Source organism: Rutidosis leptorrhynchoides, chromosome 10 (assembly GCF_046630445.1).
Source record: "Rutidosis leptorrhynchoides isolate AG116_Rl617_1_P2 chromosome 10, CSIRO_AGI_Rlap_v1, whole genome shotgun sequence".
NCBI classification, from domain to species: Eukaryota; Viridiplantae; Streptophyta; class Magnoliopsida; order Asterales; family Asteraceae; genus Rutidosis; species Rutidosis leptorrhynchoides.
Window position 1 is genome coordinate 68,658,764 of NC_092342.1, and position 24,195 is coordinate 68,682,958.

The window sequence follows — 24,195 nt, forward strand, 5'->3', positions numbered from 1 at the left end:
ATTCCATTTAATAATACGGAGTGCTGTGTAATAGGGTAATATAGTCATAACACTTTTGTCAATTTTATTCGGTTATTGTTAATGAACTATAAACTATGATGATTTCGTTGTAGTTGTTAAATGTTGTGTCCTCTCGTCAAATAATCGTAATCATGTGACGATTCTACAGAAAAAACATGGTGGCCGTATAGTAAAAATCGTTCGTCAGACATCTGTACGAGTTACCTATGGTGAATTTGAAATAAGTTCATAGTCTATAGTTATAGTTGTTAAGAAGAAATTAGGGTTTTGTGTAGCTTGCGCTCAAGCCCATATACAAACACAATACAAAGCCTGATTTTTTTTTTTATTTTTTTATTTTTGGCAAAATAACGATAACATTAGAACGGATCCGAAAATCAACAAGTACAACCGTTACAAAAAAATTCAACAACGAGCCCTAGTCCAACAAAACTAACTAAACTAAACGGCTCACTAACAAGGTGAACAAACCCGTTTAATCTAGTAACAAAGTAAAACCAAAGCTATAACTAGTGGAAACTTAAATAACACGCTACACTAATAAAGAAAAAAAAACATAATAGCGGGGTACTCGCCGAAAAATCACTGGAACAGGACCCGAAAACAAATCCGGCCACTAACATAACAACCAGTGACAATCTAGCCAAAAAGTACTGACCGGAAAAAATAATCAAACACCGCCGCACATAACAACATGTGATAATCTAGCCAAAAACCAAGGCTATACAAAGCCTAATTAAACCGTACTCAAATACATTCATTTTTCGTAAAAATAAAATAAAAAATACTGTAGTAAAACTTTGGTAGAAAAACGTATTTTTGTATCCTGTCTGTTTTAGTAGCAAAAACCTATAGCCGCACCCAACCCAACCATTCATTGAACCCTAATTACATATAACGCACCCCTTTACGAATCTAATTATTCCCTACAACTTCATCACTCCAACTCATCTCTCATACTTTTGATTATCGATATTCATTCATTATACATACAGATATAGATACATATAATTTATATCTTCTATATATAATATATACACATAATACATACAGTTATCACCAATTCACATCGGCAAGCAAGTAAGCTATCTATCTATATAATTGATACTATCGTGATGCAGATTTGATTTGATTTCACATAGATTAATCTAATTATACTTCTCGATTGTTAATTTCTGTTTATGTTTATCGCTTGTAAATTTGATTCGATTTTACGTAGATTAATCTAATCCTATATATGCTTTTATGCTTGATATTGTCTGATTTTGAATTTAATTCAAGTTTTTAGGGTTATTCAAGGAGTTTAATTCATTTGTCGAAATAATACTGTACTGATGGGGAAGAAGAAGCCAGCTGCAGTTCGTGAGGAGGATGGTGCTGTAGGTTTAGGTAATAAGTCGAAAAAGAAAGCTGTAGTGATTGATGATGATGAGTATTCAATTGGTACTGAATTATCTGAGGAGAAATTGGTACAGGATGAAGAGCCTCGTGTGGGGCCGGTTACTGGTAAGAAAAAAGGTAAGAAAGGTAATCAGAAGAATGCGAAAGTGAACGATGATGAAGATGATGATGATGAAATTGAGGATGTTAATGAGATTGGGAAGAGGAAACCGAAATCGAAAGGGAAAAAAGGTGGGAATTCGTTTGGTGCTTCGGCTTTTGTGTTGCTTGGTGATGATGAAGAAGATGTTGATGAGACTTCAGATGTTAGTGAGGATGAGAATGTTAGTGTTGCGTTTAGTGGAAAGAAGCCGTCGAAAAAGGGTGGTAGTATGTTTACTGGTTCAGCATTTGATGCAATTGGGGAGGAGGATGATGATGATGATGATGTTGATGATGATGTTGATGATGAGCCAGTTATCTCGTTTACAGGGAAGAAGAAGAAATCATCTAAGTCTAATAAGAAAACAAGTGGTAGTGTGTTTGCAGCACTCGATGAAGAAAATGAGAAAGAAAGCGAAGGTGAAGAGGATGATGATGCACCGATTACCTTCACGGGAAAGAAAAAGAAGTCTAACAAGTCGTCAAAGAAGAAAAACATAGCATCTGATGACGAAGATGTATCGGTTTCGGTTTCAGGGTTGAGTATTAATGATGTTGCTGACGGTGATGAAGAAGATTCTGAAATGATAAAGTTTTCTGGTAAAAAGAAGCCGTCTAAGAAGAAAAACAGTAATGTGGTTGCTAACATAGCTGATGAATATGAACAGCCTGCTGCCACTACTACTACCAGTGTTACTATCAAAGAACCAGAAGTTCCAGAAACTTCTAAAAATAAAAAGAAGAAAAAGAAGGGCGGTAGGACAGCGCAAGAGGAGGATGATCTTGATAAAATCCTTGCTGAACTTGGTGAAGCTCCTGCACCTGCACCTGCTCAGCCTTCTGTTGTAGAACAACCGAAAGAGAAGGTGCAACCACAGGCTGAACCTGCTGCCGGACCAGATGAAGGTGGTGAAAAGGATGCAAATGAAGATGCTGTAGAGTCGGCAGCCGCTAAAAAGAAGAAAAAGAAGAAAGAAAAGGAAAAAGAGAAGAAGGCTGCGGCGGGAGGCAAGGCGGCTGCGGGCCCTGTTGTAGAAGAAGAAACGAAGGGTAAAGTAGTAGATAAAAAGGTTCCGAAACATGTTAGAGAGATGCAAGAGAGACTTGCAAGGCTTAAGGAAGCGGAGGAAAAGAAGAAAAGGGAAGAAGAGGAAAAGCTAAGAAAGGAAGAAGAAGAACGATTAAAACAGGAAGAACTTGAAAGAATTGCAGAAGAGAAAAAACGTGCCAAAAAGGAAAGAGAGAAGGAGAAACTGTTAAAGAAGAAACAAGAAGGAAAATTTATGACAGCGAAACAAAAGGCGGAAGCCCAACGACGTGAGTTAATGAGGAAACAGATTCTTGAAAAAGCTGGTGGGTTGCCTCAAGAGGCTACTAATGCACCTACTAAACGGCCCATGTACAGTACAAAAAAGCCAAAGCCACATCAGCAAGCAAATGGTAAAGCCCCTTCCGCTGAGGAAGACGATGTCTCTGAGTTGGGTTCTGTAGATGCTGACAAGGCTGATGATGTGGAAATGGAAAATGTGGAAGACAAAAATGAGGCTGCTTTAGTTGAAGAAAATGGGAATGAAGACGAAGAGTCAGAAGATGAATGGGATGCGAAAAGTTGGGATGATGCCGATCTTAAATTGCCAGGTGTAAGTGCGTTTGCCGATGAGGAAGAACCTACTGAACCTGAAGTTAAGACGAAACCTAAACCTGAACCTGTAGTTAAAAAGGAGATTAAGGTTGCTTCTAGTAATTCAGAGGTCAATCAAAATCTTGATGTAAAGGGAACTCAGCCTGCAAAAGCTGTTGCGAACAATAAAGGTAAAGGTAAAATGAAAGAAAAGGAAGAAGAAGAGGAAGAAGGTGAAAAGACGCTTAGGTCCCCGATTTGCTGCATTATGGGTCACGTTGATACCGGGAAAACAAAACTGCTTGATTGTATTAGAAGGACTAATGTTCAAGAAGGTGAGGCTGGAGGAATCACACAACAAATTGGTGCTACTTATATCCCAGCTGAAAACATTCGTGAAAGAACAAAAGAATTGAAAGCAGATGCAAAGCTGAACGTCCCTGGTCTATTGGTTATTGATACACCTGGGCACGAGTCTTTCAAGAACTTAAGGTCTCGGGGTTCTGGGTTATGTGATATTGCCATATTGGTTGTTGACATTATGCATGGTTTAGAACCACAGACCATTGAATCACTCAATCTATTGAGAATGAGGAACACAGAGTTTATTGTGGCCCTGAATAAGGTTAGTAGGGTTTCAATATTATAAAATTCAACACTTCTGTTATTACTCATATCTGATTATGTACTTTGTATCTTGGGAAATGTAGGTTGACAGATTATATGGGTGGAAAACTTGCCGAAACGCACCAATTGGGAAGGCAATGAAGCTACAGTCAAAGGATGTCCAACTTGAATTTGATCATAGGGTCACTCAGGTCTTTTTGTAGTGGCACATTTTTTTGTTATTTCAAAAAATGTAGCCTCTTTATCTTACCAGCTTTTTCATGATTTGTCCGTTGTATATATTAGATAATCACGCAATTTAAGGAGCAAGGATTGAATACCGAGTTGTACAACAAAAACAAAGACAGGGGTGAAACATATAGTATTGTACCCACTAGTGCAATCAGGTAGTTTTTCATTATTGGATCTAATGTAACACACAATTTGGATGCTGAAACTTCTTACCCAAAACTTGTTATTTCTTTGGTGAACAGTGGTGAAGGCATACCAGAAATGTTACTACTACTTATCCAGTGGGCTCAGAAGACTATGGTTGAAAAACTTACATACACCAGTGACATCCAGGTATATATCTTTTTCATCCTGTTTGCCTTATATGTTTATTATTTTCTTTTATTTTATTTGAGTTTATGGGGTTTCTGATTGACAATTTTTATGAATTTGTATTTTTTTTAGTGTACGGTTTTGGAGGTTAAAGTCATAGAAGGCCTTGGAACAACCATCGATGTGGTATTGGTTAATGGTGTGCTTCATGAAGGAGATGAGATTGTTGTTTGCGGTTTTCAGGCAAGTGCAAGTCCTTTGTTCTACTTCTAAGTTATTATTGTGGTAGCACCTCTTAACAAATGATGCCTATGCAGGGACCAATTCATACTACAATCCGCTCCTTGTTGACTCCCCATCCGATGAAGGAGCTTCGAGTTAAGGTGAGGATCTATATGGGTCTTCTAAGGTCTTCTAAATTTGAAAGTTAAACATAATGAGTCATGCCATTTGCTAAATGATACTGTATTATTTAGTATATCAACGTAATGTTGGACTGCGGTTTGCTCTACCTTTTCTTGCTCAGCGCATATATAGTTATCATTATCCTGTTCATATGTTTTGAGCGTTAAACATCGACGTTACCACATTTTAATGTGTTCTGACATGATAAAAGGCCTGTTAATGATATACGATCTCACAGTCAAATTCAACTATGTTACTACGTTTTTGACATTGCAAACCTTTACTACATGTTGTGTCTTTTTAAATGTCTATCTACTCTTTGAAGGTAGTTCAATGTTGATTTATATATTAATCAAAAATGACATGTCAGTTATATTCGATGAGCCTAATAGGCCATTTTACATGGTGTCATGAACCAGCACTTTCGGCATTTTATAATAGTCATCCTAAGTATTGACAAGACTATTCTTTATTTCAGGGAGCCTACATTCATCACAAAGAAATTAAAGCTGCACAAGGGATTAAAATTACTGCGCAGGTGATCTTAGTGTACAAAATATATGGAAATTATCTGCATTGTTTATAATGCCGTATATTTTTACTGAAAGTGGCAAATATGATCCATTTACTTTGGTTGGTTTGGGATATGTTTGATGGGTGATGGGTCAGATCTTAAAATTTAGCCTAATTTGGGATGATGTAAATGAGTTGCAAAGTTGAAACTTGCCCAGAGTCTATGATGACCTATGTATAATATTTACAATTTATTGACTCGTTTATAATCTAAGATTTACACATTATTAATATCGTATTTTAATCGTAACTAAAGAACTACTTATCCCTATAAGAACTATTAAAAAACGACTACAGTTTCATGTTGTAATAACAATGACTTTATTTGACCGTTACTCAACCTGTTATTGACCTTAAACATATTAAAAAACGACCCAGTTCGCCACCTCTAGTTTTGAATGTTCTAGTAAAATAATAATTGATGTTTCCTCTTCTCTGTAAGCCAGAAGTTTACTGTTTCATTCGTTATTGACCTTAAACATTCGTGTTTCTCGAGCAGAATCTTGAGCATGCAGTGGCGGGGACAGCCCTATATGTGGTTGAAGATGATGATGACGTTGAAGAAATCAAAGAATCTGTGATGGACGACATGAGAAATGTAATGAGCAGAATCGATAAAAGTGGTGAAGGGGTTTATGTTCAAGCCTCTACTCTTGGATCTCTAGAAGCGCTACTCGAGTTTCTAAAAACTCCAGCTGTAAACATACCTGTTAGTGGTATAGGTATTGGTCCAGTACATAAAAAAGATGTCATGAAGGCTAGTGTCATGCTCGAAAAGAAAAAAGAGTTCGCAACGATCTTAGCTTTTGATGTTAAAGTGACCCCAGAGGCCCGGGAGCTTGCAGATGATCTCGGTGTCAAGATTTTCATAGCTGATATTATTTACCACTTGTTTGATCAGTTCAAGGCGTATATTGATAATCTTAAGGAAGAAAAGAAGAAAGAGGCTGCTGAAGATGCTGTGTTTCCATGTGTTCTTCAAATCATGCCGAACTGCGTGTTCAACAAGAAAGATCCAATTATTCTTGGTGTGGATGTTATTGAGGGTATCCTTAAGGTATTTTTTTGGCTACTACAATCTTATTTGTGATTACTGAGATGCCCTTTTACAATCATCATCATGCTTTTTTTATTTGTTGGTTAACAACATGATGATAAACAGATTAAGGGATTAGTTATATCTTTATAACTTAATATGAGGTTTCATAATCAACTAATGTCTTTGCTCTTATAGTATTTTATGTAATCTGTCTGACAGTCTAAAATGCATCATGATTGAATGTATACTTCAAAAAAAAAAAAAAAGATATGAACATCTAGCTTTCTTTGGTGGTTTCGAAAAAGATATGCTCTGTACCGTATACCATGCTTATATGTAATCTCTTAACCTATCATTTAATTTTTCTTACTTAAAAAACGACTACTATGAAGTTCTTGATTATCCAGAAAATAGTTTACTAACCACTATCTGTTACTCCCTTTATGATTTTACTTGTGCTTCTTTCATTCTATTTGTATGGACGAGAGTGATACTAACTGAATCATTATTGTCAATATATTTTCTAAGCTTGTGTCCTTGCTCGATATTGCAACATTTGCTTCCGAATGCTTTGAGTATATGTTTTTCATAAAACGTGGATGCATGTTCATATCCGTTATAATTACAATTGTATTTAAAAGTATCCTATCTTATGTACATTCATATCATCTGCTTATAGAGCTCCTCTCATAGTCGAACATCCTCAGACACGCTTATCCTATAATTGTTTTTTTTCTTCCTTTTTTATATACCCGCATTTAAGTTAGTGCTGATAGACACATGTTGTTAGGTTCTCTGGGTTATTCCTTTTGGTGAATTTGAACTGTTTTTTTCTCTAATAAAGTGATCAATGTTTAATACTTGTCTTGTGCAGATTGGAACTCCAATTTGCATTCCTCAGAGGGAATTCATTGATATTGGCCGTATTTCTTCTATTGAAAATAATCACAAGCCAGTAGACTATGCCAAGAAAGGACAGAAAGTGGCCATAAAGGTATGAACCTCTACCTACTGTGTCTGCTGTATTATTTTATCGGTGGAACTGATCATCTCTTTATAGTTATGCAATTTTTAGTTGATTTCAGTTGTATTTTTTCCCTTAATGAGTCACGTCCTGTATAATACGGATTATGTTTTTATCTAAAATGAGAACAGCCGAAACCAGTCAAAATTTACATGAAGTGTTGATCTGCCTTGGCCTTAGTTCTGAATAAAAGTTAGTGATTATAGTATACTTGTATAGTTGTATATGAAGCCGGATAGAAATCCTATTCGCGTAGTTGCAGATAGATGTTACAATAATACACAAATGTTTAATACAGGATAGGAAAAATTTTATTTGATAGGCTACAAAATACATTGGGTGGCTGTAGATAGTTAAACGCATTCACCTATATCTTTTATTACCCCTTAAATCGGATCATAATTATTATTTTTGTCACAACAGCTTCAAGCCTACAACTAAAGTTATTATTGATCTAGTATGTATAGGAAATGTAAGATATCGTTACTACGTTATATTGGTAGAATTGCTTTTCTAAAATACGAAGTTCAATTGGTAGAATTGCTTTTCTTTTTCTGAAAGGCGAAGTTCATTTTGTGGCAATTATTGAAATATTGAAATAAATGATATAAAAGTTTACTTGTTAATAACTTGCAAGTAAATTGTACTGAGTTTTGAAAGAAGTGTGAATGTTAATTTAATGTGAGAATTTTATCAGTGTTCAATTCTATCTAGCCAATTAATCTACCCTAACCAGTTAATTGCTTAATGAAGCTTCAAGATGTGTAAGGGGCCCTAAGCAAGCAAATGTGCAATGGTCAATTTGACCGTATTGTTAATCTTATCTCAAAATGTGTTTCTATACCTTTTTTCTTCTAACGGGGGATCATATTTAAGTTGGAATGATGTGACAAAAGTGGAAATTTCAATTCTTTTTACATTTAAATGTGTCTTCGTGTTATATTGTTTATTTCTATAGTGTGAGACCAGTAAAATGGGTCAAAATTCTTCCAAAATTTATGTTTAATGGATGCAAGCTAGCAAATTTTATTCAAAATTCTGAATAATGGTGTATTGATTTAGTATCTGTTATAATGTTTAACAATTGTAGATAACGGGAAGTAATGCCGAGGAGCAACAAAAAATGTTCGGTCGGCATTTTGAAATGGAAGATGAGCTTGTTAGCCACATCTCAAGGAGTTCAATTGATGTACTAAAGGCCAATTATCGGGTTAGTAAAAAGTTGCGATTATCAAAGATACAATTCTCTTAATTATGAAGTTATTTAATGGTTTATAATTCTGCACATATACAGGATGAATTGTCGAACGAAGAATGGAAGCTTGTTGTCAAACTGAAACATCTCTTCAAAATACAATAAGTTCGACGGGATGTATTGGAAGTTGTTTACATGGTTTTTTTGGGATCTTCATCAAAGGGACAGCGGCTTAAGGTAATCAAAGAGAAGCTCTATTCAAAACTTCAAAGTGATGGGCCAATCGATTTTCTTTGAAAAAACCATCTGTTATAAAGTTCAAAAGCAGGTTTGCGCGAGTATGCCTCTCGATCGGTTTTTGTTATGAATTGACGATGAATGGGTGTTGACTTTTGTCTAAAAAAAGTGACTAAATTCAAATGATCCAAGTTTTTTGATGTGGAAAACCTTTTTGGATATGTTATTCTGGTTTTGTTGAAAGCCTACTTGTTTGTTAACTTTAAGTCAAATAAGAGAGGAGTATATGACACATGACAATGATGTTTTAAGATGTGTTCTTTAGACTTGAACACTACGTTCAAGTATAATCAGTTCTATACATATGCTCAGTAATAAGAAAAATAAATGCAATAACTGATTATAAGCCATAAACTTTGAAAATAGATTGTGATATGAAGACATATATGATATATGATTGACGTCACATGTGCATTTTGTGGTTCGAACTCTGGAACTGGATTTTGAATGGTTATATATTCAAAAATGTATGCCATTGATTTTTACAATTAGGCTCGTTAAGTTTTAGAGACTTGATAGTATACCTGACAAACAGGACGAGATGGATCGGGTTGGGTCGAAGATCAAATGAGTTTGGATTGAAATGGGTCATGGGTTGAAATGAGTCGAACGGGCTGGGTCGAGACTTGGATGGGGTTGGGTCATGGGTGAAGACTCGGGTCGGTTGGGAAAAAATGTGTTTTTTATTGTCATGGAGTGAAATTTGAATTCCATTTAAAAAAATAATTAAAAAGTTATACAAAAAGTGTTACGTTTTCCAATTTTAATCGGTTTTCAGTTTTCAGATTCGCGTATAGAAAAAGCTCGCGGAGAACGCGCTCCGAAAACGCGCCTCGAAAACAGCACATTGAAAACTGACTTGAAAAATGCGCGTCGAAATCGCTGGTCGAAAACACCGGTCGAAAATATGGGCCAAAAACGTGCCTCGAAAAACGCAGGTCAAAATTGCGCCCCGAAAAGCGATGGTCGAAAACGCGCATAGAAAACGTTAGCCATATTGAGAAGATAAGCTTTATAATGCGCTATCGAGGACGTATTTGGATGGCCAACTAGATAAACAAAGTTAAAAATAGATTAATTCTTATATAAGCCACTTGTTAAGCTAGAAATTTTATTCACTAAGCACGTGTATATGCAGCAGCTTAATGAAATACGAGTATTAAACTCAAACAAAAGCTTTTTAGAATAGATAAGTACTTAGATTCTGCGGGAATGCATAAATGAATCGGGCAGCGGTCTTCATTGAAACCCAACCGGAACGGATAAATGGGACAGCGGTCTCGACGGTGGTTTCAAATTCTCACAATTCGTGCCATAAACAATTTTATGTAACTTTTCTTTTTTAAAATACAAAATCACACACACCACTACTTTTTTCACGAATATTTATAAATATCCACTCCTAGACACAAATTCACAATCTATTATCGAAGGGGGTGCTCGATACAGAGAGGCTGATGACCCTTTGATTTGTGCAAGTTTTTCTTACTCATTTTAATTCAAACACTTGTAACATATTCATCTATGGTCGAAATATCAAGATATGGTCTTATTCAATGGGGGGAATTATGCGTACAAGTGCTTAAAGTCCCTTCCCGCAACGAAAGAAACTATTAAAATGGAAGCAAAAGAAATGGGTTAGAGTTTGTACTCAAAAAACAGAAATTCAAAAGTCACTGTTGAGATAATTGATTCTGATTTTAAATTCTTACGGACAGTTGGTCTAGTTTTGAAATGTTCCAATGGGCATTGTTTAGGTGAGTAATTTTCTCTCGAAAGAAGCAAGTTACAACTTTTATGGTGCGTTTGATAAAACTGAATGATTTAACGCTGAATGATTCAGAGCTCTGAATGGTTCAAAAGTTCTGAATCAGTATGATTCTGAATGAAAATTCACTATTTGATATGCATGCTGAATCAACACTCTGAATGATATAAAATTACCATTTTAACCTTCTGTATCATTCAGTGCTGAAAAAATTAAATTTGTTTGATATGTTCAGATGCGGAAATCAAACGCGTTGAATGCTTACCGATTCAGCACTCAACGCTGAATGGTTCAGTTCAGATGCAAACAAACACACCCTTAGTATACCTAGTTCTTTAACAACTTTCTTGGTTAAATGCTAGAAGAAAAGTAGCTCCTAGCTGAAACATATAACTTATTATTTTTGCTCTTGTCTAGCCTCTGTGAATCCACATGTTAGGTAGTCGTGCATTACGATAGGAACTCCCAATTCTCTAGCAATTACAACTCTTTTCATCATATCTTCGCATGTACCGATAGTAACATTCAAGTAATGCCCTTTGATTTCCCCTGTTTCAGCTTGTGATTTATAAATAGCTTTAGCACAAAATAGAAAATTAAGTATATAAAAATTCTAAAACAGAAATTGTTATACAGATACCAACTTGGCTATTTATAGTATGTTGCCTATATATAAAGGAAATTCATTGGAAGAAAAAAGGCCCGACTAGGTATTCACCTAGCTAAGCCGAAAAGGCACTTCGAACAAAATAAAAGCAAGAAGGTCTTCTTTATTTATCTTTCTATTTGGATCTTTCGAGCATCTAAATGAAATTGCTAATTATGTATTAATGATAAAGAATGTGAAAGAAATACTTTATTAATCCTTACATGATGTGTACTGTAACATAGTAATTATCTTTTTCGATTGGGAGAGATATTTGATTGGACGAAAGCGGTGGATTGCTAATCCGTTGTACGAGTTATTCGTACCGAGAGTTCGAATCTCTTCCTTTCCGTTTCTGTTGATGACTTTTTTTTTTCTTTAAAATTTTGCAAACCCCTTATTTCTCCTAAACCTAGTTAAATGTGTGGAATAGCTGAAAAAAATCCTAGTTAAATGTGTTGACAGTCACCACCTCCTTGCTCGTCTTTCCGACCAACCGCCTAGCTGATGATCCAACGCTAGTCTCACTTCCTATATTTGCTCTTCCATGCTTCCACTCCTTTTGTCTCATTCATTTATATTATTCCGACCTTCGACATCTCGTCGGTGATCGGTTTATCTTCTTCTTTTCTAGCTTCCCACTTCCATTTTTCTACAGTCTCAATGGTAGTTTAACGATTGGGTGATAGATTGTGTTTATCTTCGGGCATTTCAAGCGGTGAATACGGTGGCTCCGCCATTCATATATCGAAACCAGTGTTCGTAAGCAAGTTTAATTTCATTCCTTTCATCCTCTTTCACCATTTGTATTACGGACTTGATCTCAATTTTAGTTTTTCGGTGATGACGCAGTTTCTACCTCTTACGCCGTCATGTAACTCATCTTAAGTGTGTGGTGATCGTCTGTTGGGAGTTCTGGTATGCTGGATTTCGACAGCCTAGTTCCTACTGGCGCTTGTGTTTGGCCAGATCTTGTGTTTTAGTTTCAATTTACGTGGACCTGGTGTCTTTTTCTAGATCTTGTGTTTTTTGGTTTTGATCCGTTCACTTTAGTTTACGAGAGAGTTATTTATAGGCCATGTGGAGTTTCAGGTTGTTTTCTGCTTGGTCCCTTCTTTACACCGCATCGTCACCATAGTTTTTCATATTTTGATGGCCGCAATACTCTCCGTGCTCGTACTGCTCATATCCTTCATTGTGTATTCCTTTTCCGCCACTTCATCCTCTATTATCTTGCAGGCGTTTCAAGAGTTTGCTTCGGCAAATTCACATTTCATCAGCTTCCCCGGCGATGGCTTTCTATTTCGGTAGTGATATTCTTGGGGGAGTTGGGTTTATGATTTGGTGTTTTTGGTGGTTGCGGATGGGTTGTGGTTCAACTTAACCGCTGGTTGTGTAGGTGGTTATTTCAGTCGGGACATCCACAAGTTGGTTGGGTTTCGGGTTGGTGGTAATGGACTTGTTTGTATTTCCCAGGGGTTAGATTTGTTAGTTATTAGCTTTTAGAGGGTTAATTAAAGGTCCCCGATGGTCCTATGATATATTGGAAGAAGTCAATAAGATGTAGTGATTGTAGTAAGAAGGATGATTGATGTGCATTTACAATACTTATAAAAATAGGACAAAAATGATCAAATTACTAACACACAAATGGGCAACGAATCCTAACCTTATGTAGCTAGTTAAAAGTAAGTCCGGTTGATCCACATGAAGTAATGTATTTTACGAATTGAATCACGATTAATTAAACTAAAAGGGAGAATTTTGAAATATATTTTGAGAATTTAAATGTGCGTAAAGGAAAAGCGAGTAAACAATACTCCCTTCGTCCCATAATTATTGTCCTGTTTGACTTTTTATAGTCTTTGTTCTTCAACTTTGACATCAAATATTTTAATTTGCGTTATATAATATTTGATGAAATTTATGATAATGGATTGAGTTTTTAAACGTGTTTTCATTGATATAACTTTCATCGAGTGTTTTTTAATACAACGAAAGAAAATTATTGTCAAAGTTGTTAACAAAAGACTAGAAAAAGTCAAACACGACAATAATTATGGGACATAGGGAGTAATAAAGAGGTGGTGCTCACTCAATTGATTCTTCTCGACGTGGATTGTATAACAATCCAATCGGTTATATTGTTAAATAGGTATATAGTCTTATGAATACTGGCCAAATATTATTTCAACCTGAACCAACAAGATTGAATCGACTCTCGTCAATCTTTCTTTGGTAGTCAAACTATACCCGACTAGTGATTGTGAGATTCAACCCAATTCTATTCTCGTAGAACCACAAACCATAACGGGCTCCCGAATGTGATTACACAATTTCAAGGCTTTAATATTAACCAATTACCAATCACACGTATACATCGATCTCTCGAAACTACTCAAGTAATTGTCTAGATCACCAGAAGTGTTGAAGCATAAATCGTATCTTGCAACATGTTAACCGCTTAACAAGTTATGTAATTGGAGTAAAATATCAAACCTAAGGAATGATGGTTCTTTGGTTGAACACAAAATCAAAAGTCAATAAACCCAATAAAATTACATTTATCCACAATCCACAATCAAGGGTTCATAATCAAGTGAACACACAAATGATTTAGCCTAACATAGTGTAAGCAAGATGATCAATATAAGCAAAACTCATATTTGGATTAATAGGATAAGAGAAAAGAGAGTACCAATCGTTATGTAAATCAAATCCACAAGATTTTGTTAACAATAATTGAAAGATGATAATAATCGTTAAAAAAACCTAATATTCTCCTTGGAACAAAAATTTCAGTAAAATTAAGCGTGTCTCTTCAAATGACAAAAGGAAACAACTAAACACTATTGGAAACGGGCAACAATGCGCCGCACCATAAAATCGATACACTGCATCCCTTCTGGCCTAATTAGAATTTGAGCTGGAATATCATAGGGATGCATCGCGCGACAAAAACTGGTGCGCCGCATCCTGTGCTGTAGGTGAAAATCGAGCATAAAATTCTTTTAAATCGTGAACTAAACATCAAGGTAACATCAATTAAAGTGCGAATCAACCCTCAAAACCTCTTCCGAGCTCAAATATTGGGACATCCCAAAATTTTAAGATAATATTTTATATAAACTATTAATAATTTATTGTGCATTAATAGTCTTCTAGTAAAAGAAAGGACATGTTCTTAAGTCCGTTAGTTAAATCATGATAAGTACTTGTGGTAAAAAGTTAATTTTGGGACTTTCATAATGATAGTTATGGTGGAGAGGGACTAAAGGCGTTAAGTGGTGAAAATACTTATGATTAAAATCCTGTAACATTCTCCATTCATCTTCATAAGAAAAGAAAACATGTCAAGTATATGTGTGTGTGTGGGTAGAAATCGTCCAAGGAGAAAATGGAGGAGAATTCAAGCCCTAGAATACATGCAATACTTTAAGTTAAGCTCTAGTCATCTCTATTCTTCAATGGCACTAAGTTGTTGCATTACTTTCTTCAATTTCTAGCAAAAGTTAGGATTTTTAACTCTAAAATCAAGGTATGGACCTTACACTATGAATTAATGAATGCTTATGCTTAGATTATTCTTATTACATGTTTATGAAGTAAGTTTATGCTTGATGTTTGAGCAAATTTGGATTTGATTAAAATGGTACAAGTTAAAGCTAATTCTTGAAAAGAAATGAAATGGGTGTTGATTTAAGGTGAGTTTTTGATTATGTTATGCATAAAAATGAATTTGTATGATGATAAGGTTTATATTTTATGCATATACATTGATAAGAATAAGCATGGTGAGAAAGATAAGTGTTTTGATGTGCTAGTAGTCATAACAAGTTTTTGCACACTAAGTGTTTGATGAAATGCCTCAATGAAAGTAAATATATGATTTTGATGAAATTGTGTGAAAAGATTTATTTTGAGATGATGGAATTACTGTGATGAACGGGAGATTTCTAACCAAATTTAAACTTAATCTTTATATATTTTCGACACGATAAGCAAAGTCTATAATGTTGAGTCTCGAAAATTTTGGAACTAAGTTCATGTGTTCAATTACCCTTCGACTATTCCCGACGATTCACGAACAACTATTTGTAAATAGATACATGTATATTTAAATATGTATATATATAGATATATTTATATTCTAATTTGAAATATAATTTGAAATAAAATACGATGTAATGAGAAATATTATTAAATACAAATATATATAAATATATATGTATATATACATGAATATAAAATTGTAAATATGTAAGATTAAATATTAAATTTATTTGAAGATTGATGTGTGTAGCGGTGTATACGGAATACTATTATTGTTTATTATGAAATACGACAAAATTACACAAGTTTTATTTATTTATTTATGGGATATACCTAAACCTTGCTACAACACTATAGGCAGTGTACCTAATCGTAGAGTAGTATAGTTTTTAGTAAGTCCGGTTCGTTCCGCAGGGAGCTAGTGATTACGTACTATATTTTTAACAACTATATTTATATAAAATATATATATTTATATAAGTAGTAATATTATTATTATAAAGGGGGGTTTTACCGTTTAATGACCGGTTTGTCTATTTTAAATAAAGCGTAAAGATAAATGACGATAATTAAAATGCGTAAAATAAATAACAATAATTAAATGACGAAATATAAAATTACGAATAATAAAATGACAGTAAATGAAAGTACGATGAGAAATACAATAAAAGAATTATGCTTATTTAAACTTCCGTAATCATGATGTTTGACGTTTTGATTTTAATTTATTTCTCTGGGTTAATTGTACTTTGTCCTGGTTTATTTGATACCTATCTGGTTTTTGTCCATAATAGTCCATCGGTCATAATTATAAAATGCTCGTCAAATTAACCTTATTCCCGAAGTCAAATATTCCAACTAATTAGGGATTCGAACAGTAACAAGGTTTTAATACTTTGTTAATAATTACACCAGGTTATCGACTGTGTGTAATCCAAGGTTTTAATACTTTGTTAACAATTACACCAATTATCCTTGTATGTAATCCACCCCTGTTTTAATTAGTCCACGATACATTAATTTATTCACTTGGCCATAATGAATAATCAATTACCCAATCCAATTGATTAATTAAATGATTGTAAACGATGTCGTATAAACGTCACTAAATAGGACATTCGTAATCATTTTAATAATTATTAGATTAACTAATTTGAAGATAGGTTCGACAGGTTCCAATGAGTTGTCACTCAATTAGACAATACCCCCACCTATTAATAGTCAATAGTCCAATTTTCACAAGTGTCGGTCTTTTGTCCAAACCCTAATTATGGTACAAAATTCAATAACCCCGTCTTTAATATTTAGTCCAACATCACGATTACTTCAGCTCAAATAAGCATAATAATAATTTAGTTACGATACATTAATTTAAAAAGGAAGAACATAGCTTACAGTGATTATTTATCGCGTAGCGTTACACGGACAGAGTTCCTACTTTAAAACCCGTAAAACATTTCTTACAATAACCCAGCTAAACCATAACTTTATTATTAAAATTAACTTAAATTAAAATTATAATTATAAAATATAAATATAAATATAAATTAAGAGATTGAAGTAGAAAAAGGGATGCCTGAATCGAGCAGAATTCGTTGGCTTTTATAGGCGTGTTTTTACTGTTGCAGCTCCGCGAGTGCGGTACTTTTGTGCCTTACAGCTCCGCGAGTGCGGAGCTTCGGATTCCAGCTCACCAAATTGAGTTAAACGTGGGCTGCTGAATATTATAATATATAATATAATGATATATAATTTTATATAATTATATATATATTATATTATATTCTTGTGCATAGTTGACTTGTAATTTTAGCTCCGTTGAGTTGTACGTTGATGCTCGGTTTATGTCTCAGTTCCGGATTTTCGAACGCCTTTTCGTACGCTTAGATATCTTGTACTTTGCGTTTCGCGGCTTGTACTCTTATCATTTTTAGGCGTTTCTCATTAATAAATTGAACCACTTGGATTGTACTTTGTACTTTTTAGCTTTTTTGGTCATTTGCGTCTTCAAATCGTCGTTTTCTTCTTTTGTCTTCGCACTTATTTATTTAAACGATTATTACATAAAAATAGAACAATAGTAACTAAAAGCTTTACATATTGGAAGGATATTGATACTAAATATATGTTCATTTAGAGCACTATCAAATATCCCCACACTTGAACGTCGCTTGTCCTCAAGCAATACAGAACTTGAAATTAAATCACACTTCACTCGAATCACTTTTTTATTCTCACACTTTCATACATCAGTGATTTTGATACAGCGGTATAAATAATGATAGTAACAATATGGTTTACAGTCCCACATGACTATGAAAATTTAGATCCTTTAAGAAATTGGATCTTTATGAAAACATTTGATCTTTTGAAAATTCATTCTAGCTTTTACCCTAGATAAATTTTCCGGAATAACCCTTCACCGGTGTTTGCAAAATGCTTTTGTGGATTTTGTGGGTTTCAGATTTGGAAATTTTAGCTCAAAACTTACGGTTTTGTGTCACTCACTTGCTAACCTTGTATTAGGAAAGCAACACGTCCAGTATACTTGCTCCGTATACCACCTTTCGGTAAACTACCGTCTGGTTGTAAAGGAAAGCATTGAACAAGCAACTGTTAAGGCAATGTCTAATGACATGCAAATGTTCATGGTCCACAACGTTTCGGATGCAATTACTATCCTTTGTAGGAGAAATAGTAAAGATCACCCTATAATTTTTCGGTCTGGCACAAGGTCCTGTCTTTGACCATGCTATGCAACCACCATTCTTACGGTTGACACCCGATTTGGTTCAGGTGACCTAATGAATTCCGATGAATTCTCAGGATTTTACGTTCAGTGGTAATGAACGCAATGAAAATAGGTTTTCAGAAAACAAATCGGTTTTAATTTTGATCAAAATATTTTCTCGTTCAAGCTCGAGTTTAGATATCATTGAATTTCATAAGTTTGTAATTCTCAATCTTTAAAGTCAATCTCAAGGATTGAGTAATATCAGGCTTAAATGTTGATTTTTAATCTTTAAGTAGATTATCCTTTCTAGGGGTCCGATTCATTAGTCTTATCAAGCTAATTTGCACGGCGCCCTCCCCATTTTATGAGACAGATCCTCTCATGATTAGGATAAGTCTGACCACTTGGCGACCCTGTTTGATGCTGAGGTCCGTGAATTTTCTGCTGATTTTAGAGATGACTTTTCTAGATTTTTCGTCAACCTACAGCTGGTCTGGACGACAACTTCTTGACCTAAATCAAGAAGCGCGTGTCTTTTTTGGAAGACTTTACTTCCTTTTAATGATAGAATTGATTCATCGTGTAGATTCATCTTTTCTTTCAAATGTATTACAGTAAATCGGGTAAAACTGATTAGTTTAGTCTAAAGCAAAAAGTACCTGCAATAATCTTGTACAAAAATATGTGATATATATTTTAAATAACTTGGTGCATTCTTTCCACACTTAGCTTTTATTTATTCTTTTCTTTGCCTTTTTATTCTCCTTTATTCCATTTTAAATGAATTCAAACGTTTTGGGTTGTTTCTCAATTTATGTTCTCTCCGAGGTAACAATAATTTCGGTATTATAACCTAGTTTTATCGTTCATAAATATGTATAAACATGATTTTGAATTCATTTAGTTGAAATTTTTTCAAATTTTCACAAAATTTGGCAATTAAACTAAGTATAAACCCGAGAGAATTTATAACCCTTCCCCACACTTGAGATCATGCAATGCCCTCATTTGCAAGAAATCGGTAAAAAATTAAATTCACGAGGGTGATTAGTGTAGAAAAGTGATTAAAAATACCGAGTTTGCAAACATATTATTTTATATCACATTTGATATTTTGCGTCTTGTCGTCAAAATTAGTAGCTTTTGCTGAACTTTAATGCCAGTCTTTGAAAGTGCGATGTTTTACCCTGTTTTGTACATCAGATAAACTACAAACATACATAATATTTTTATTATATATATTTTTTATAAAACCTTTATTTATTAAAACAATTTAAATGAATAATTTTTTTTAAAAATTTTGTTTCCTTTTACTTTAGGTAGTTTCGGTACGTTTACCTAGTCCGTCCCTCGACAAAATTTAAAATTTGTCGTTTTTAAAGCGATTGTTTTAAAAGCAAAGATTTTTGGGTTTTTTTTATTGTTTTTGATATACTTTAGATCAATAAAATTAAAAATAATGATAACAAAATTTTTCGCCCCGCACTCGGGTAAAGCAATTTTGGTTCCATGACCTAGTCTTCAACTTACGATGAATTTTAGAAATTATTTTTTAAACTTAATGAAATAAAGTAATTTTTGTTTTTAAATTCACACAAAACTTAAATTTAAAAATGCATATTAATTTCATACAAAACCTACAAAATAAAAATTCAGAATGGGGGGAGAAAACTAGTTCTTTAGTGTCTGCTAGTGGAAAAGACCAATCGGATTCCATTCTCGGAACTACACGGGAACAAAACAACTAACTATAGACAACGTTTTCTTTTTAGAACTAAATCTCCCCACACTTAGGTAGCTGTGGTGTCAAAATTGTGATTAACTTCATTGTCAATTTCTTTTGGACCATAATCAACTTGCATATCTGTGACTTTTGCTTTAAGCCATTGGTCGAATTCCTGTGTAATATCCACAAATTCAACTAGTTTCGCCTTTTGTTTAGACGATAGATTGGATACTAACCGGTTACATAACTTAAAGTTCCCCTTGGTTCTAGCATCGCGAATCCGTTTAATAAGTTTCTTCATTGAACTGTTAATAACGGAGTCATTTAATTTTGTATCAACAACGGGGTCTTTGTTATCAGGTCATCATTAGGTGTTACTTCATCTTCTTCACACTTAGGCGTTTTATTATTATTAAGCACTACCGTTAGAGTTGGTAAAACAATATGCTTCTCACCGATTATTTTTATTGGTTCAACGGTTTTGGTTGGTGGAGATTTAGACTTTCGACTTACAAAGGTGATCAATTTTTCATCATTACTAAGTGTCATTCTACCCTTTCGTACATCAAATAACGCCCCGGTGGACGCTAAGAATGGTTGACCTAAAATTAGAAGAATGTTTGGGTCCTCTTCTATGTCAATGACAATAAATTCGACTAGAAAGGTTAAATTACCTACTTGAACAGGTAGGTTGTCAGCAATTCCATCTGGGTGCTTAATGGTTTGATCAAAGAGTCTAACACTCATTTACGTTGGACTTAACTCACCTACTCCTAATCTCTTATATAATGAAAGAGGCATAACACTCACACTCGCACCTGAATCTACTAGTGCATCATACATGACACAATCACTAAGTAGATAAGGACCAATAAATTCACCCGGATCACCCAACCTGGGTGAAGGTTTTGGTGGATCTGTCTTCACCGGGTTTACTTTTACGGTTTTTGTTTCTTGCACTTTCTTATTCTTCTTCTTCTTTCCAGATGTATCACAAACTTTATTATCTATTACTTGCTCATACTCAACTCCTTTTCTTGGAAACGGGATGGGTGGTCTGTATGGTGCCACCACTGGCTTTACATACTCGGGTGGTGGTGGTGGTGTTGTAACTTCTTCATTGTTACTCACATCTAAAACCTTCCCATCTTCTGATGCTGGTTTTTCAGAATTTGTTGATACCATATTAACATTCTCATTTCGAGGATTTACTTCAGTATTACTCGGTAGATTTCCTTGTTCCCTCTCACTCATCATGCTAGCAAGAGTACCTATGTGTTTTTCTAGATTCAAAATGGAAGCTTGTTGAGTTCTAAATGACTGATCAAACCTCTCATTCGTTTGGGTTTGAGTTGCAATAAATTGTGTTTGAGATTCCATTAGCTTTTCCATCATTTCTTCCAGATTTGGCTTTTTCTCTTCAGTTTGTTGTGGTGGTTTATACAAGCCAGGTCTTTGTTGATTGAAAGTGTTGTTTTGAGTTGGTTGGTTATTCGGACCTTGTTGGTTATACGAGTTATTGTTGGGTCCATTTGGATTGTAAAGAATGTTTTGATTTCGATTAAAGTTTGGCCTTGGCGGTTGATAATTATTTTGATAATTATTTCCCGGCCTTTGGTTCATGTAGAAAACATTCTTACGTTGTTCCATCGTTTGTTCAATGTGACAATCTTTTGTTAAGTGTGGTCCACCGCATTGCTCACAACTGATTCGTATTGCGTGAATATCTTTAGTCATCTTTTCCATTTGTCTCTCGAAAGCATCTATTTTTGCGGAAATGGAATCAAAGTCATTGCTAGAATCGGCTCTAGAAGCTTTAGATGAACGAAAAATATCTTTTTCCTGGTGCCACTCGTGTGAGTGGGAGGCTGTGTTATCAATAATTTTGTGAGCTTCGGTTGCGGTTTTCTTCATAATGGAACCACCAGCTGCTGTGTCGATGTCTTTTCGTGTAGCAACGTCGACACCTTGGTAAAATATTTGTACTATTTGATAAGTGTCTAAACCGTGTTGAGGACATCCTCTCAACAACTTTCCGAATCTTGTCCACGCCTCATATAATGTTTCATTTGGATTTTGCGCGAACGTAACAATTTGTCCTTGAAGTATCACGGCTTTAGATGCCGGAAAGAATCTTTTAAGAAATTTCTCAACTAAAACATCCCATGTGTCAATCGCTCCTTCGGGTAACGATTCTAACCAATCTTTGGTTTCTCCCGTTAAAGTCCAGGGAAACAACATGAGATAGATTTGTTCATCCTCAACTTCTCTGATTTTGAATAGAGTACAAATCCTATTAAAGGTTCGAAGATATTCGTTTGGATCTTCTTTTGGCGTACCACTAATTTGACATTGATTAGTTACCATGTGTAGGATTTGTCCTTTGATTTCATAATCTGGCGCATTAACATCTGGCCGAATAATGGCGTGACCTTGGCCAGTGCGTGTGGCTCTCATTCGGTCTTCCATACTTAGAGGTTCCGTTACTTCCATATTTGAATTTGTTAAATCCGAATCACTAGAAGATTCTGATTTAACAGTTTGTGGTTCAGGAGGAATGATTATTGGTTCAAGATCTTGGAATTGTCCTTGAATATTCTCCAGGTTCTCAATTGTGAGGTGGGGTTTAAAAAATAGATTATCGGAAATTTGAATTGGAATACTTGGTCGACTTGATGATGATTCTAAAGAAAAATCAACGGCGACAATATTGGCTAGATGTTACAGGTGGTGAACGTATGAAAGGTGGTGAACGTTTTGCTCGGTGCATTCACTGAATATCCTATTAGTTATAAAAATAAAAAAAAATTATATAAGTTATCAAATTAATAGACTTTTCTGATTTTGCCCACATTTCGAATAGGCAATAGATGCAGCAGGTAGCCAGGACCCTTTAAATCGGAAGCCCACAACTCGCCACTAACAAGTCCAACTATTACTACGAACCAGAAAATTTTGGATGTCTATCAATTTAACCGCTTAAAATAATTTTTCGTCAAAATTTTGAAGATAAAATCTATGTCCTAAAAACTAGAGCGTCGAGAAATAAGAGGAAGAAAAAGAGTGCGTCGAAAAACGTCGAAAAATAAAAAGTTAAAAAATAATAATAAGAAAGTAAAGCGTCGAAACTTAAAAGTCTAAAAACTAAATATTAAAAGTTGCGTCTAAAGGAATTAAAGCTTAAAAGGAATTCTATATCCAAAACGGCAATAACTTAATAGGCACTAAAATCTATTAAATATTAAAGCGATAAGCAACATCGTAAAATTCTAAAGCGCCTAAATCTTAATCTAAAGAAAAAGCACTTAAGGAATTTTATGGCAAATCCTAAGAATCTAGAAATATAAATTAACTACGGCAAAAACTAATATTTAAACTAATTACGAACGAAAAATATACAAATTACGAATAAACGATAAAAATATAAAATTTATAAAAAGAAACAAAAAAAATGATAAAATTACTTATTTTTATATTATTATTTTATAAAAGTATTAATTTATATAATTAATAATAATAATATTAAAACTTAATATTACTAATTATAAATTAAAACTAAAAACTAAATACTAATTAAATAAATCAAAACCTAATTAGGTTAATAATAATTAATTAAATTATTAAAACCCTAATCTGCAATTAATGCTTACAAGGTTGCAGGTGTCAGACAGCTCCGCGAGTGCGGATGCTTGATGCCCAAAAGTCTCCGCGACTGCGGAGTTTGCAAATTCAGATTTCGTGCAGGCCAAATTCGTGCAGGTTCAGTTTTTATTTTTTATTTTTTTTAGAAAATAAAATAAACTTATATTTTAAAAATTAGAAATAAAACTAAAAATACTTTTTAATTTTATATATATTTAACAAACTCTTAAAAATATATATTTTTTTCTTATTATTTTTATATATATATATATATATTTTTTAAAAATATAGCGTTTTACCGTTCCCCGGCAGCGGCGTCAAAAACTTGATGTGTGCAGCGGTGTATACGGAATACTATTATTGTTTATTACGAAATACGACGAAATTACACAAGTTTTATTTATTTATTTATGGGATATACCTAAACCTTGCTACAACACTATAGGCAGTGTACCTAATCGTAGAGTAGTATAGTTTTTAGTAAGTCCGGTTCGTTCCACAGGGAGCTAGTGATTACGTACTATATTTTTAACAACTATATTTATATAAAATATATATAATTATATAAGTAGTAATATTATTATTATAAAGGGGAGTTTTACCGTTTAATGACCGGTTTGTCGATTTTAAATAAAGCGTAAAGATAAATGACGATAATTAAAATGCATAAAATAAATAACAATAATTAAATGACGAAATGTAAAATTGTGAATAATAAAATGACAGTAAATGAAAGTAC

General features: G+C 34.1%; 1 protein-coding gene across 2 annotated transcripts; it reads left to right on the plus strand.

The window, feature by feature from the left end:
- Positions 1-918: 918 nt before the first annotated feature.
- LOC139872436 (uncharacterized) lies at positions 919-9,233 on the plus strand. Of its 2 annotated transcripts, none has more exons than XM_071860309.1 (12): positions 919-1,101; positions 1,303-3,809; positions 3,895-4,002; positions 4,097-4,197; positions 4,285-4,375; positions 4,487-4,597; positions 4,672-4,737; positions 5,238-5,297; positions 5,832-6,389; positions 7,246-7,365; positions 8,486-8,605; positions 8,690-9,233. In XM_071860309.1, the coding sequence occupies exons 2-12, from the start codon at positions 1,356-1,358 to the stop codon at positions 8,753-8,755; spliced, it is 3,855 nt and encodes a 1,284-aa protein (XP_071716410.1). In that variant the 5' UTR covers positions 919-1,101; positions 1,303-1,355; the 3' UTR covers positions 8,756-9,233. The 2 variants fall into 2 exon arrangements, with proteins under 2 accessions (XP_071716410.1, XP_071716411.1); XM_071860310.1 differs by having other exon boundaries at positions 1,310-3,809.
- The last annotated feature ends 14,962 nt before the right edge of the window (positions 9,234-24,195 follow it).